This window comes from Eurytemora carolleeae, unplaced genomic scaffold, assembly GCF_000591075.1.
Source record: "Eurytemora carolleeae unplaced genomic scaffold, Eaff_2.0 scaffold21, whole genome shotgun sequence".
NCBI lineage: Eukaryota > Metazoa > Arthropoda > Copepoda > Calanoida > Temoridae > Eurytemora > Eurytemora carolleeae.
In genome coordinates this window covers 80,060-96,103 of record NW_019396207.1, presented here as the reverse complement: position 1 = coordinate 96,103, position 16,044 = coordinate 80,060, and the positions used below count along the sequence as shown (strand labels likewise).

Genomic DNA, 16,044 nt, shown 5'->3' with positions numbered 1-16,044 from the left:
TTACATTTCTTATTCCTGACTTTCCTGACCCTCCCCATATCTCTGCTATCTGATGGTTTAAACCTTTGATATTTTAAACTTAGATTATTTGATCCAACGGAATTCATAATTTTAAATATCTAAGGTCTACAACATTGGATTCTAAAGATATAGGGATTAGAATAGCAGAGTTTGTGGCAAAGACTCGATTCTTTTTGTTTACTTTCGATGTCTTGTTATAATTTATCTTTTTATTTTCTTTAATCAGGGGATTTGAATTTCTTATACATATATAAACATTTTATAATAGAAAACTCTACAGTCAAATTATTCCACATTTTTACAGGTGACAACCTTCGTGATGATTCCCAGCGCTGTTGATGAATTAATTGGTAGATGGCCTCTTGGATTCTTCTGGTGCCAGGTAATCCTCTTAAACTAGACTTTGTAATATCTTAGTACCATTAACCTTTATATTTTATCACTCCAACCGATGACATTTTGTTAAATCTTAAATTTTTACCAAATCCGTTCTCCTTCCTCCGTCCCACTGTATCGCTGGGATAAGGACCGAACTGTTAAACCTGCATGATCCTATACCATAATATGTATAGATTATAATAGAAAGGACCGAACTGTTAAACCTGCATGAGCCTATACCATAATATGTATAGATTATAATAGAAAGGACCGAACTGTTAAACCTGCATGAGCCTATACCATAATATGTATAGATTATAATAGAAAGGAAAAGCTTTTACATCATTTGATAAATCTAAAATTTCTAAAGTGTAAGTATAGAGCATTAATAAGATTAAGTAAAAAATAAAATAAAAACTTATTCAGCAATTAACGAAATAAGAATTAAAACAATTCTTTAGGGCGCATGATTTTTTAATGTTTTTTTTTAAATATGGGCATCAATGAATACCGTCAATTTGTTAATTTTTCAATATTAAAATATTTTTTTGACCTTACATTATGGTAAAAAAATAAAAAAAATCAACTAAAGTTTAAAAAATTTATCACCTAAATGATTTTTCTCAAAACCTTCTTTTTTGTGCCTTAAACTTTATTTATCATCAAATCTGACAATTAATACCTTTGACAATACCAATGAAACCAGCGCACTAATGGAATATTCAAAATATTTGAAAATGTTTATGTTAAAGGTTTACAACGCTGTGGATGTCACGTTCTGTACAATCTCTATTCTACATCTGTGCGCTGTCAGTATTGACAGATTCTACGCAATTGTCAAGGAACCTCTTCTATATCAGGTTTACAGGGTGTTAAACTATACATGAGACACCAGGTTAACAGGTTGTTCAAATATACATGAGACACAAGGTATACAAGTTATTAAATATACAGGAGACACAAGGTATTCAGGATGTTAAATATACATGAGACACAAGGTATACAAGTTATTAAATATACAGGAGACACAAGGTATACAGGATGTTAAATATACAGGAGACACAAGGTATTCAGGATGTTAAATATACATGAGACACAAGGTATGCAGGATATTAAATATACAGGAGACAAAAGGTATTCAGGATGTTAAATATACATGAGACACAAGGTATACACGTTATTAAATATACAGGAGACATAAGGTATTCAGGATGTTAAATATACATGAGACACAAAGTATTCAGAATGTTAAATATACATGAGACACCAGGTTTATAGGGTGTTCAAAAATACATGAGACACAAGGTATACAGGATATCAAATATACATGAGACACAAGGTATTCAGGATGTTAAATATACATGAGACACAAGGTATACAGGATAATGAATATACATGAGACACAAAGTATTCAGGATATCAAATATACATGAGACACCAGGTACAGGGTGTTCAAATATACATGAGACACAAATTATACCAAGGTTCTAATGCAAGGAAAGTTAATTGCAGTTGCGTATATTTTGCGTACATATTGAAACCAGTTCTCTCTGGTCGGAATTTGTAAACAAGAATAGATGCCTCAGTGTTCGTTTAGTATCCGATGAGGTTAAAAGCATTGAATTTTGATAATTTTGATAATTCACATAATAGTTTCCTATGACCAGAATAATTCATTGATTTTTTATGTGAAAGATGGTTCCCATGTCCGGCTTCGACATCCGTCTTGTGTTTACATTACCGCCCAGAGACAGTACACCTCTGAAATAAATTTCCTTGCATTATACAGGATATTAAATATACATGAGACACCTGCAGGTACAGGGTGTTTGGATTAATAAAGTTTGTGTAGACTCGAATGACTGTCTGGAGGAGCGGGATCCTAATCCTCACCTCCTGGTTTAGCGGAATCTTTATCGGCTTTATCTTTATATTCTGCGGGGTTCATTATACAGATCCAAATACAGGGATGTCACTGAGTAGTCCTGAGGAATGCAGTTTTAAGGTTGGTTGCAGATTTATTAAAAATCTTATAATTAAGCGCAAAACATAAAATTAAATATTTTGTTAAAATTATTTGTTTGATATGATTTTTTAGAGTAAAACCTAAAAAAATATGATAATAACAGCAAACGAATTGAGTCTTTGCCACTTTCTCTGGTTCTCTAATCCTTATTTCTAAGCAACCCAATGGCTTAGGCCCTAGTTATTTCCAACTATGAATTCTACTATTTCAAATAAACCAAGTTTGAAATGTCATAAGTTTACAACATCAAGTTGCAAAGATATAGTGATTCGAATATTTTATTTTGTTGTCTACAGTATACAGTTCCTTTTTCGATAATTTAATTTTGAAATCACTGTCTAATAAAGCTCTTCGCTTATATATGTATTTATATATTTATATATATATGTAATGCCATTGCTTGACAAACGGCTGAACCAAATTGGCTGACATTTTTGAGGGAATCCTTGTGTACCCAGGGGGCGGGCATAACTCTCCTAATTTTGCCTGGCTAGGTTTATACTGTACAGTGAAATTTGTCGAAAAATGTTTCCTTATGACTGAGTTGGTATCATAGAGTACAGTGGGTTTAATCCTAAGTACATTTATTTGTACGGTATTGAGTGGACAGTTAATTTTAATATTTTTCAACAATGAGATATTGTAGTGTCAAAATGCAGGGGGTAACATAGGATATAATTTTTTTAAAAACTTTTTTGTTGAATTCGAAATTTTTTCTGTCAAACAAAATAAATTTTTTTCTTTCAAAATTAAATTTTTTTTTCAAAATCAGAATTTTCTTACAGTTTTTCTAAAATTCCACAGGCAACGCCGAGCACTTCAGCTATTATGAAATACATCTCCTCTGACTCTTGTAGAGCCTAGTTTATATGCATAAAATTATTTTACAAGCACTAAGAATTAAGGTAGACCACATTTTGGAATACTGAAAACGTTCTATCTTTCTTATAGACAGACCACTTATGCACTATAAGAAATCAACAAATATTTTTATGTTTACTGTATGTTTCTTAATTTTTTCATATTTTTTTTATATTTGAAATTACCCCCTACCCCCCTAAACAGATACACTGTTATATTCAAATAGATTCCAGTACAATAGATGGCAAGGTAGAATATTACTCTGAGTACAGCTGTATTCTGACGTTACATGTGTCACTTCAGTTTTTGTGTCCGACAAATTTGTTAATACTTATCTTACAGTAAAATAAGTGCAATTTTATGTGTTCTTTATTTTCTGTTTTTACACTTTTTTATTTAATCTTGATAAACATATCAACTAATGTGAAAAAATTTTGTTTTCCTTGTTATATTTGACACTTGTGACGTCGTGTTTAATTGGTCCATTTCTCTGTTGCCACTTATTGTGCTTGATAAACTTTTTGGTTATGTTTAATATTTTTTAGGTCAACAAAATTTACAGCGTAGTCTCAGCAGGACTATCTTTCTGGATTCCGGCAGGGGTCATGGTGTACGTGTACATCAGGTAAATATATCCAGCAGGGGTCATGGTGTACATATACATGAGGTAAATATATCCAGCAGGGGTCAGGGTGTACATGAACATGAGGTAAATATATCCAGCAGGGGTCATGGTATACGTGTACATCTGGTAAATATATCCAGCAGGGGTAATGGTGTACATGTACATCAGGTAAATATATCCAGGTACGAGTACATCAGGTAAATATTTCCAGCAGGGGTCACTGTGTACATATACATGAGGTAAATATATCCAGCAGGGGTCACTGTGTACATATACATTAGGTAAATATATCCAGCAGGGGTCATGGTGTACATGTACATCAGGTAAATATATCCAGCAGGGGTCATGATGTACATGTACATCAGGTAAATATATCCAGCAGGGGTCATGGTGTACATGTACATCAGGTAAATATATCCAGCAGGGGTCATGATGTACATGTACATCAGGTAAATATATCAAGCAGGGGTCACTGTGTACATATACATCAGGTAAATTTATCCAGCAGGGGTCATGGTGTACATGTACATCAGATAAATATATCCAGCAGGGGTCACTGTGTACATGTACATCAGGTAAATATATCCAGCAGGGGTCACTGTGTACATATACATCAGGTAAATATATCCAGCAGTGGTCATTTTGTACATGTACATCAGGTAAATATATCTAGCAGGGGTCAATGTGTACATATACATCAGGAAAATATATCGGCAGTTAAGTTAAGTTCATTATTATCCCAACATTAACCAACTTTACTTCTACATTCTATAAACTTGTATTCTCTGCTTGTTTGTTTGTGTGTCTGATGATAACTCATGATCCCCTGTACTGATATACCTGAAACTTTGATTGGGGAATTTGGGAGAAACACCGGAATGTTCTTAGCTTGGTTTGAGATTCTAAATTGAGGGGGGAAAGAAGCTATAGGGGAAAATAGCTAAAATTGTAATTTACTATCAAGCGCGGGTAAACGGCGAGAGTACCTATAAGTTCTCAAGCTAGTTAATAATAAACTAGGTGTAAGGCATCCACATTAAAGATTTATCCTGTGGAGGCGGTTAGAACAAAAACAAGAATAATTGAGTAAGATAAATAAATTAGTACATTTTCGTTTTTAATGAGATTAAGTGAAGCTGGAAAGAATTAAGTTCTTCGCACAAAATCTGATTTTTAATTCCCTATATCTGTACAACCTGATTTCGTATTCCCTATATCTGTACAACCAGATTTCGTATTCCCTATATCTGTACAACCTGATTTCGTATTCCTTTGGTATTTCAAACTGTGAATTCTGTTATTTCAAAAAGTCTTGAAGTTTGAAATATCAAAGGTTCACACCATCAGGTTACAAACAGATAGAGATCATAAAATTTGAGTTTGTACAAGAACTCAGTTTCATTATAATTCTTAATTACTTAATTTCTGATTTAAATCATTAAACAAATTGATATCTTCTTGCTAATGATATTTTTAGAGCTGTAGGCTGTGTAGCTATATTATGAAGACATTTATAACAAAATTTATCAATTATATTTTTATCAAAAATAGAAGATTATTTAAAAAACTCTTGAATTAAAAGATATATCTCTAATATACTTAAAACTGTACTTTGTGACAAATGCAGTTAATCGAGACTCAAGCAAATAAATTATCAAGTACATGGCAAACAGAGAAATGGACCAATTATACACCACGTCACAAGTGTCAAATATAACAAGGAAAACGAAATTTTTCACAATTATAGTTGACATATTTTGCAAGATTGTATAAAAAAGTGTAAAAATAGAAAACAATAAACACATAAAATTGCACTTTTTTCTCTGTAAGATAAGCACTTTATTGTAAAATTATCACTATTATTAATAATTTAGCAGGACACAAAAACTAAGTTACTTGTGTCGTCAGAATACAGCTGTTGAACTCAACAATCTCTTTGGACTTCGGAAATTAAAAGAAAAAGCTTTCAAAAACTAAAATTAAAAACATCAAAAACAAATTTTGTTATAAATTAAAATAGAGTGATAAAAAACAAATTAAACAAAAACTGTTATTATGAAGCTAATATGCAAATTTATTAAACACTCTCTTCCAATAAAAATTTTTATTAAATACTTTAAAGAGTTCACAAGAAAATTCGTCTAAAATATTTTTTCAGGAATTTAGATCAAAAATGTAAAGAAATAAAAGTTAAATTTGCAAAGGAAATCTTCGAGAAAAGAAACAAACCCTGTTTAAGCATTTTATTGCTCTATTCAATGGAATTTTTTAAAATCTTGAATTCATACCTCTACCCCTTTCTCCATCCTCCATGGAAAATGTTCCTAGTTCTCCATTTTTTAGGATAAATTTGTTCAATCCTTCATAATATATTTAGCTTTTCCCCCCATCCTTAATAAATAATGATATACTGTACTTATTTCTTCATCCTTAATGGTATATTGTACCTTTTTCTCCATCCTTCGTAATAAATTTTGCTTTTTTCTGCATCCTTAATGGTAAACTGTACTTTTTTCTCCCTCTTTACTAGTAAACTGTACGTTTTTCTCCATCCTTAATGGTATACTGTACTCTTTTCTCCATCCCTCATGGTAAGCTATGCTCTTTTCTCCATTATCCATGGTAAAATGTACTCTTTTCTTCATTCTCCTTAGTAAACTGTATTTTTTTCTCTTAAATTTCGTTTTCCATTTGAATCGAGAAATAATACAATTTATATAAGTTGATTGACAGTTTTTAGTATTGACTTTTGATTGAAATTGTGTTCTCCGTTCTGGCTCTGATTTATGTAGACATTTATCTACACATAGATCCAAATAGCTATAAACAGTTGCACCAATTTTCAAGATTGAGTCTATTTTAAAGTGTCATATTGAGTCATATTTTGCCACACTGACTTCGCGGCCTTAGATATGGACATTTTTAAAACACTAGTTTTCAAGATCTAGATTTCAAAATTCTCATGGATTTTTGCGTGAGTACTTGCAATCTTTGAACCACTGTGGATTCTTATATCTATCTGATTTAGAGTGTATATGGAGGCTCTGAAGTTGGAACTAATGAACCCAACCCTGTACCAGACTATCAGTTTACCTAGTCACGAGCTAGTTGAGGAATCCCAGGTTTACAATAATAGTCTTATCAACTCCTCAGTTTAAAGGGTTTATTCACAAATTTCAAAATCCTTTACAAACAAATTTTTTTGGATTCGGAACACAAATAGTCTGACTTGCTGGTTCCCAAAGGTCAGACTGATCAAACTTTAAGTCCTAAGATTTTATGTGACTTCTCAAAGGAACTGAGTTTTTGCCAAAAACTCTGATTTTATAATCCCTTTATTTTGGCAACCTGATGGTGTAAACCTTTCATATTTCCAAATAGGAATTGTGCTAGATCAAGTAGTTTAAGCTTGAAATATCAAAGGTTTACACTATCAGGTTGCAAAGATATAGGGATTAGAAAATTTGAGTTTGTGGCAAAAACTCAGTTCCTTAGCTGAAAAAAAACTTTAAAGGGAGTCTTCTCGAAATATGAACGGGGGTATTGGTAGAAGTCGAATTAAATACGATATCAATCGCTACTAATTTTACTTCTATCTGCGTTGCATCTATAGGGAGAAAATTGTTTAAAACGACTCATACCGAGGAGCCTTGGACCCCTACAAATTCACGGAGTGGCATTATTCCACTCAGATAGCAAATAATTCAATCAAATATGAAATTACCCATTCAGATATTACAACCTACAATTGTCGAGTTCAATTTGCTGCTTTCATATCGTACATATTTTTTAACATTTTTTAAAATTTTTAATTCGATATCAGCCTTTCATTTATCACGAACACTCCCTTTAAGGTGCAACTAGCAAAGTATCATTTTAACTCAAAGGATATTAATGAATAACCGACAATTTGGTTTGGTTTAAATCTTCTTTATAAAATTTAGGAAGAGCCAGGTGCCACAACCTGCAGTGTGATACTCAATACTGAGAGTTCCTTGTTAACTCTAGACGAAGATGTCAGTTCTCGTCCAGGTGTCAGTCATATGATACTGGACCGTGAGTCCTCTCTGCTAGCTCAGGCTCAACGCCGTAAGCGAGATCGGTTTAAAGAGGCGAAGGCAGCTATCAGCTTGAGTTTTATTATGGGTGGTTTTCTAGTGTGCTGGATGCCATTCTTCATCTGGATGCCCGTTGTTCATATTCTGGTGAGTTGAAACTTTTAAAATGATCCGTGTAAAATGATCTACAGTGTACATGCATTCAGTCGTACTGTACAGTCATGGGCTAAGTTTTATGCAAGAAATGTAGCATATCAATATCACAGTGCACCACAAAGGATAAGACTTCAGAGACGACTGTACGGACTTTATATTCACTTAGATAAAGACAAATCTGAAAGTTAGTCATCAACATTTTAGACAGCATTGGTCTTGGTTTTATCTTAACAACTTAGTTTTACTGTTTTCTAGCCTTTTTTTCAATTTTCAAGTTTAGTTAGGAGAGCTGGGACTAAATCGGTGAAAACAAGTGATTTTTGGGTTTAAAATGTTCATGTTCAGTGCTGCAAAATAGTACAAGTGCCCTGGTTAGGTAAAATCAAAGAAAGCCAAGGCGTTGCGACAATTCAAAACCCCGTTTAAAAATTATTGCAACGTTAATAACAGTCTGGATCTATGTACTTTACAAACCAATTAAAGGAGGGAATTAATTGTTTGTATTTACAGGATATCCAGACCCCTCAAAACCTTTATCTGTTCATATTTACAGGATATCCAGACCCCGCACAACCCTTATCTGTTTATATTTACAGGATATCCAGACCCCGCACAACCTTTATCTGTTTGTATTTACAGGATATCCAGACCCCGCACAACCTTTATCTGTTTGTATCCAGGATATCCAGACCCCGCACAACCTTTATCTGTTTGTGATTTGGTTGGGCTACTCTAACTCTGCTCTCAACCCTCTTATCTACGGTCTCCATCATCATGATTTCAAGGTATACATCGGTTTTTTGGTTTTGTATTTTTACACTCAAGTTAGGGTTATACTTTTTTTCAATTTTCAAACTCATTCAGAATTTAGTTTTTTTTGTGTCGACCAAATCACTGCAATGGAAACGAAAATAAATTACCAAAATAGATTAAAGATTTATATCAAAATATCAGTCTTGAAACACTGAATTCAGGAAACGCTAAAATCGTAAAAAAATAAATATAATTTTAAGCAAAAAATTATGTTTTGTAAAATTATCTGTCAGAGATTTTTGGTTGGCTTTATTGAGGCTCCACAAGATGTTGACACTAGCGTGTTCTCTATGTTTCTTAAATATTTTGTACAATTTTAAGGGAATCTATCACACCTAATATTTCCCGTTGTAGGGTGATTGGTGACTTTATCGCCCTTCAACAGGACGAAAAAGTATTTTTTTTCACCCTGCTTTGAAAATTGTAGCATGTTAAAGTTACTTAATCACCCTACAACAGGGTGATTAAGTAACTTATCGACCTGCTTTTAAATAATTTGAGTAAAACTGAATAAAACTATATATGTCATTGAAATTGGTATCATCCAGTTTGTTTTCGATCAATAAATAAAAATCCCGACAAAAACTTGTTCGCACTTAATAATACCCATTGCCATGACATAGAAAGATATTTTGTTCAGGCTGTGTTTAAAGGGTATTTGCTGCGGTTGATGAGAAAAAGCTTTTGCCAACTGAGTAGAAACAACAGCAGAACTGCTGAATCTGGATCGGACTAATTGTAGGCTCATTTGAGCACTTAGCAGAATAAAAAGCAGAAATCAGGAATCTGGTGTAGCTTGTAAAAAGCTGTTGCCATATGATTAGAGAAAGCAGCAAAAATCAGGAATCTGGTTCTAACTATTAAAAAGCTGTTGCCAAATGATTAGAGACAGCAACAAAAATCAGGAATCTGGTTCTAACTAGTAAAAAAATGTTGCCAAATGATTAGAGACAGCAACAAAAATCAGGAATCTGGTTCTAACTAGTAATGTTGCCAAATGATTAGAGACAGCAACAAAAATCAGGAATCTGGTTCTAACTAGTAAAAAAATGTTGCCGAATGATTAGAGACAGCAGCAACAATAAGGAATCTGGTTTTAGCTAGTAAAAAGCTGTTGCCGAATGATTAGAGACAGCAGCAAAAATCACGAATCTGGTTCTAACTAGTAAAAAACTGTTGCCGAATGATTAGAAACAACAGCAAAAATTAGGAATCTGGTTCTAACTAGTAAAAAGCTGTTGTCGAATGATTAACGACAGCAGCAAAAATCAGGAATCTGGTTCTAACTAGTAAAAAAACTGTTGCCGAATGATTAGAAACAACATCAAAAATTAGGAATCTGGTTCTAACTAGTAAAAAGCTGTTGCCGAATGATTAGCGACAGCAGCAAAAATCAGGAATCTGGTTCTAACTATTAAAAAGCTGTTGCCAAATGATTAGAAACAACAGCAAAAATTAGGAATCTGGTTCTACCTATAGTAAAAAAAACTGCTGTCAATTGAGCGAATCAACACCAGAAATACAATATCTGGTCTAACTTGTAAAAGCAGTCGTCAATTGAGCAGAAACAACATAAAGAAATTAAATTAGATATCTCGTTCTATATTTCTTACTAGCTGAAGTGTCCGGTGTTGCCCGTGGAATAAAAAATTTGAATTAACAAAAATATTAATTTTTTTTGGCTTACTCATGGGTTTCTTTAAAAAATGTCAGCCCATTTGGTCCAGCCGTTTGGCCAGCTATAGCTGACATATAAATAAATGCTCTACCACGTGTTGGGTTGACAATAACAATTAATTCTAAACAAACACTCTGACAAAAAACATCAAGTATTTTTAACTTTATTTCAAATCACCCATGAAAATATAAACTCGATTTGTATAAATACAATGTACAAGTTCGAACCTGAATAGCTATTTAGTGATTTAACTGTTATAACATATTTAAAACTTTAAACTTAACCAATCTAAATAAAACCATTTTGGAATAGAAATACACTTTTGTTGACAACAAATTTAAATGTTTAGAGTTTTGGGTCAAAAAAGGTTATATTTTTGTTTCAAGAATACTTTATTTTTAATTCATTTAATTGATTATTTGATTTTCTTCTCTGCATACAAAAGGAACTGAATAGTAAAGTTGACAATTTAGCAAGTTAGTAATTGTGTATTTAATGAAATAATTTTGGACAATGAAAACCAATGTACCTTCCAGAAACTTTAAAGTTTCACTGGCACAAAACTAATTGAAAATTTCTATATTTTTATTGATCAATAAACGTGAAGGAAAACAAAACGTTCCATACTGTACTATACACGTCTAGTATTACAGGGTTCTGAAGCCATATAAAAAAATATAGATATATAATATTTACAAGAGAATTTTAGAACCGAAACTCTGCAAAATTCTGAAACAGAAAAGTAAAAAATTGTTTAGAAAATTTCTCAAAATCAATTGTAAATTGGCTTAAATATTCAATTTGTCATACATTTTTGTAAAATGCTATGTGATAATTCCTGTAAATATGTTTAAAATTATATAATTGTTACATATGATATATATTGTTATTTATAAATAAATGTGAAATATACTTTCCTATAAAAACGTTTAAACTTAATGGCTCACCATGATATATTAATGATTTCATACTATGGAAAAGTTTTCTAGCTATGCATGTCAAAATGATAGATAATTCTTTATCAAATTATTTCTCCACTGAAATGATTAACTGACATTAGGGGGTCAAACGTTTCAGGGTCAAATCATCAAATGCCATGGGGTCAAACGTTTTTGGATCAAATAATTAAATGTCATGGGTCAAACGTTTTTGGGTCAAATTATTAAATGCCATGGGGTCAAACGACTTAGGGTAAAACGATATAGGGTCAAAAAGTGCGACAAACGGGCAAACATTTTTTTCGAGAGACAGCACATAATTTAAAATTTAAGACCCCCTGGGGCCTCCTAACCCATCCGAGCCGCACCGCTCGGCCCTGGAATTGTCTTAACCCAATCTAACTCAAAGTAAGGTGAGAGACATTTTATTACTTTAAAAGACAAAATTAAAAAGAAGAATTTTTGTCATTTTTACCCTTTGTCGTTTTATCCTTTGTCCTGTTTTTGACCGTTTGTCGTTTGACCTCATGCTGTTTGACCCTAGGTCGTTTGACTCTATGCTGTTTGACCTCGGGCACGGTGATTTATCAGTTCGGTCCTTGTCCTGGCAAGCTGAGACTTTCTTTTGCTTTTTATCAATTAAACATGAATGTTGTTTAGCGACGGATGCATTTAGATAAAAAAGTTAAATAAGACAACTCTTTGAGTGTATAGATTGTTGAATTTTAGACCAAACTCTGATTGAATTCAAACTGAATAAGCCAAACGAAGCGCCCTCGTCAGTCCGGGGCGCGGGAATGGACGGATTGTGGATCAATAGGATGGCTAAATGAACCACGCATACATGTTATTTTCAAATATCAACGAGGTTGGCATAAATAAGTTTTTTTTTGGGGGGGGGGGGAAATTCCCCTCTGAAATAATTTTTTTGTAAGGGTAAAGAAAGGTTTTATTTAAATTAGCATCTGACAAGCTTTATTGAGTAACAGTATGTTTTTTTGGTACTATTATTTGTTTTTTATTATATAAACTTTTTTTAACCTTTATATTCTTTTATATTATTGTTGTTATTTTCCTGCATTTTCCTGGATTTCCTTTTATTTCTTATTTTTTTTTACTTTCTTAAAGGGACTGTAGGCGTAAATTTAAGTGACTCTGTTTGCAGAGTGGCGTGTCACAACAGTTCCCTTTAAACCTTTGGACGATAAAGGAGGATAGACTTATCTAAACGCTGAAATTGTTGAACACTTTCTTTGCAAAAAATAATCAAACAAAAATTGAAAATTAGTCTCTGGAAGTCGATAAAAAAATATATTTATATTCGATTTTTTTATCCGTTTTGATCAAATAATATTCCAGATTTTCGAGTATAGCGTTAGCTGTGTTGAGTTCACACACAGATCTCTACAATCATTGATCAGTCAAAGGTTGAAAGGATACCGTTGTAAATCGGACATTCCCCTCTTTGCCTGGAGGGTCACGTGAAATTACGCTTACAGTCCCTTTAATTAGATATCTTCTTTTTTCTGGAACAAATTTTCTACTTTGATTAATTTTCTAATATCGAATAAGAATTCTTCTTCCTTATATATATAACACAAGACTATAATCTGAGATTTTTTTATATTAAACAGAAAAAACGTGTATCCTAGGTGCATCATCATTTGACTCGATTTCACATATTTTAAAAAAGAGATGTTACTGCTTGAACTAAACTATAGAAAATGTATACTGTTGGATCTTTTATTTAGTTTTATAAATAACCACAGTTTATATTTGTTATAAATATATAAATAATTCAGAGCTTAACCTCCTTCGGCGTTTCATGAATAAACTTGCATTTGTTGAGTAAATAGATTTTCATCTATTCTTCTCTTTAATCTATTCATCTATTCGTCTATTCGTCTGTTCGTCTATTCCTCGCAGATAACTGGTTTCTTATGATGACAGGCTACGTCGTGAAACTTCACACCGTCCCTGAAAAATAAAATATTTAAAATTTAAAGTTTTTTTTTAACTTTTGACTTTTAATTGTAATAGATTATTCAACGTTTTAAAATATGGGTTGCTTTTAGTAGATTTGTAGAATTTTTGAGTCCATTTGAGAAGGTGCATCCCTAACCTCCCCTGCTGGTGCACTGTAAACGTTATATACTGTATTGTTTAAATATTTGAAAAATTTAAATATTCTAAGATCTAGATATTGAGACTAACAGAGAACTGTTGTAGTTTGAAAGTGAGAACAAAATGTAGTTTGAAAATGAGAACAAAGTGTAGTTTGAAAGTGAGAACAAAATGTAGTTTAAAAATGAGAACAAAATGTAGTTTGAAAGTGAGAACAAAGTGTAGTTTGAAAAGTAGAACAAAATGTAGTTTGAAAGTGAAAACAAAATGTAGTTGGAAAGTGAGAACAAAATGTAGTTTGAAAATTAGAACAAAATGTAGTTTGAAAATGAGAACAAATTGTAGTTTGAAAGTGAGAACAAAATGTAGTTTGAAAGTGAGAACAAAATGTAGTTTGAAAGTGAGAACAAAATAAAGAATGACAAGAAAAGAATATTTTAACAAAAAATACGTGATATTTCTTGCACCAGGCGGCGCGGAAAATATGCTGAAAACCAAATTCTCATGAATTGTTCGCATTTATCGCCAAGATTTCCAAATCTTTTTAAACAAGTAACTTTTGTTAACGACTGTGATACTGAGAATCGAAAAAAACGGAGAAAATGTGAACAGTCTAGCGGTTTTATCTACAAGAATCTGATCAATTTTGTTGTTTGCCACTTTAAGAAAATATTGAAGACGACTTTCTCCGCTTTAATATGTAGCTTTAGTTGTTAAAATTCAAGCGAGGCATTAAAGTTCAATTTCTCTTGCAAGAAAAAGATGCACCATTTATTTAATTCAAATGTATTATACCTGTAAGTATTGTTAAGAATAGCGAGACACCTCTCTCCTCCATCAGGTTGAGGACCTGTACGTCCTGTGAAGGACCAGGGATGCTGTCCTTTCCTCACATCATCGGTCTTTCCGTTCAACCAGCTCAGGGTTCTAGAATCTCCGCTAACCTCTCCTCCGACCCAGGAGTACGGAGAACGATCACTACCGATCAGTCCCAAGAAGTGATCTGCCTTCTCAGCTGAGTCCAGAGACACAAGCTGCATCCCTTGGGACCTACAGAAGGAAACGCCCTCAGACCAGGCAAAGTCGCTCCGCCCATTTCTCCAGGTCAGGAGGAAGTTCTTTCCGCCCCATTGATAGTTTCCCTTGGCTCCAGCAGATGCTGAAGATGCAGCGGCGGTTGGGACGGAGTTGGAGAAGGCGGGAGAAGAGCTGACACCGAACCTCAAGGGTTGAGAAGGACGGGATTGAAACTGTTGGGATTGAAAGGGTTGGGACTGGAATTGTTGGGATCTGAAGGGTTGGGGTTGGAGGGAAGGTTGTCCTCCAAACCTGGGAGCCTGGTTGCCTCCGAAGAAGACGAACTGGGCGCTAGCAAGTGAGAAAAGGAGAGGGAGGGGGAGAAGGTGACGCATCCTGGATACTTTTCAGAATGATTACCGGCGTTACTGACGCTCTCTTATATACTTGTTGGGTGCGGTAGGTTGCGTCGCTAGGTGTTGCGCGTAAAATCTTATGTATATCCATATATATTATATAATATATATATATATATATATATTTATATATATATATATATCATATTATATTTGACTTTGTATGGGCTCTGTGGGAAGATTCCAGTGTTTACTAGACTTATCTCAAATAATTGCTAAGAAAATATGGAAGTTATAGGGGGGAGGGGATTTGTTAAGATAAGTTTCCTAGTTCATATTAATTTGTTCATTAACATTGAACAGAATTGAGAGTAAAGAGATGAAAAAATGAATTAAAAAAGTAAATAATTCTAAAAATATTTCTTAATTCCGAGTAACAAAATCAAAATTAAGATCTACGTCAAATATTAAATATTCAGAAACGCCAAGTTAATGATGATTCAGGCTAAAAAATAACTAAAATTCAGCAAACTCAAATTCAACTATAACATTTTTCAATAAAAGCTCAGATTCTTCTTATTTTCCCTCTTTCTTTAAAAGATGCCTCCAAATTTGGATTTTTAAAATTTGCCCCTTTATCCAACATTAGTAACCCTTCTTTTTTAAGAATTTTTAATTTGCACCTGAAGGAATAGAGTCCTTCCCACAATTTCAGTTTTTTTAATCCCTATAGGTCTGCAACCTGATGGTGTAAACCTTTGGTATTTAAAACTTAGATTATTGGATCTAACAGAATTCATAGTTTAAAATATCAAAGGTCTATGACATTGGGTTGTAAGCATATAATTATTGGAAAATCAGAGTTTGTGGCAACTACTCAATTCCTTTAATTTTTTATCCCCAAATGGTCCATAATTACAACCAACTTTAAAATTTACAGCCCTATCTTAAAAAATGCCTCTATTTGATTTTGATAATGCTAAAAAATTAAGA

At 32.9% G+C, this 16,044-nt stretch overlaps 2 protein-coding genes across 2 annotated transcripts; one reads left to right on the top strand and one right to left on the bottom strand.

Moving 5' to 3' along the window:
• The first annotated feature begins 330 nt into the window (after positions 1 to 330).
• On the top strand, positions 331 to 9,926 carry LOC111698189 (octopamine receptor beta-2R). The gene is made up of 8 exons (XM_023468449.1): positions 331 to 403; positions 1,152 to 1,259; positions 2,252 to 2,404; positions 3,832 to 3,911; positions 6,940 to 7,033; positions 7,856 to 8,116; positions 8,806 to 8,910; positions 9,579 to 9,926. Exons 1-8 carry the CDS (start codon positions 341 to 343, stop codon positions 9,672 to 9,674), a joined length of 960 nt encoding a protein of 319 aa, XP_023324217.1. The 5' UTR covers positions 331 to 340; the 3' UTR covers positions 9,675 to 9,926.
• Positions 9,927 to 13,281: 3,355 nt separating this feature from the next.
• LOC111698199 (uncharacterized) lies at positions 13,282 to 15,123 on the bottom strand. Its single transcript, XM_023468460.1, has 2 exons — positions 14,474 to 15,123; positions 13,282 to 13,531 (listed from the first exon to the last, which is right to left on the bottom strand). Exons 1-2 carry the CDS (start codon positions 15,088 to 15,090, stop codon positions 13,468 to 13,470), a joined length of 681 nt encoding a protein of 226 aa, XP_023324228.1. The 5' UTR covers positions 15,091 to 15,123; the 3' UTR covers positions 13,282 to 13,467.
• Between the last annotated feature and the right edge of the window lie 921 nt (positions 15,124 to 16,044).

What these genes read in the sequence shown, in the direction of transcription:
- LOC111698189 (XM_023468449.1), top strand. Translation starts at nt 341, where the DNA reads ATGATTCCCAGCGCTGTTGATGAATTAATTGGTAGATGGCCTCTTGGA. An exon ending in CTGAGGAATGCAGTTTTAAG is followed by an intron (nt 2,405 to 3,831) that starts GTTGGTTGCAGA and finishes AATATTTTTTAG; the next exon opens with GTCAACAAAATTTACAGCGT. An exon ending in AGCTAGTTGAGGAATCCCAG is followed by an intron (nt 7,034 to 7,855) that starts GTTTACAATAAT and finishes TATAAAATTTAG; the next exon opens with GAAGAGCCAGGTGCCACAAC.
- LOC111698199 (XM_023468460.1), bottom strand. Translation starts at nt 15,090, where the DNA reads ATGCGTCACCTTCTCCCCCTCCCTCTCCTTTTCTCACTTGCTAGCGCC. An exon ending in ATTCTTAACAATACTTACAG is followed by an intron (nt 13,532 to 14,473) that starts GTATAATACATT and finishes TTTATTTTTCAG; the next exon opens with GGACGGTGTGAAGTTTCACG.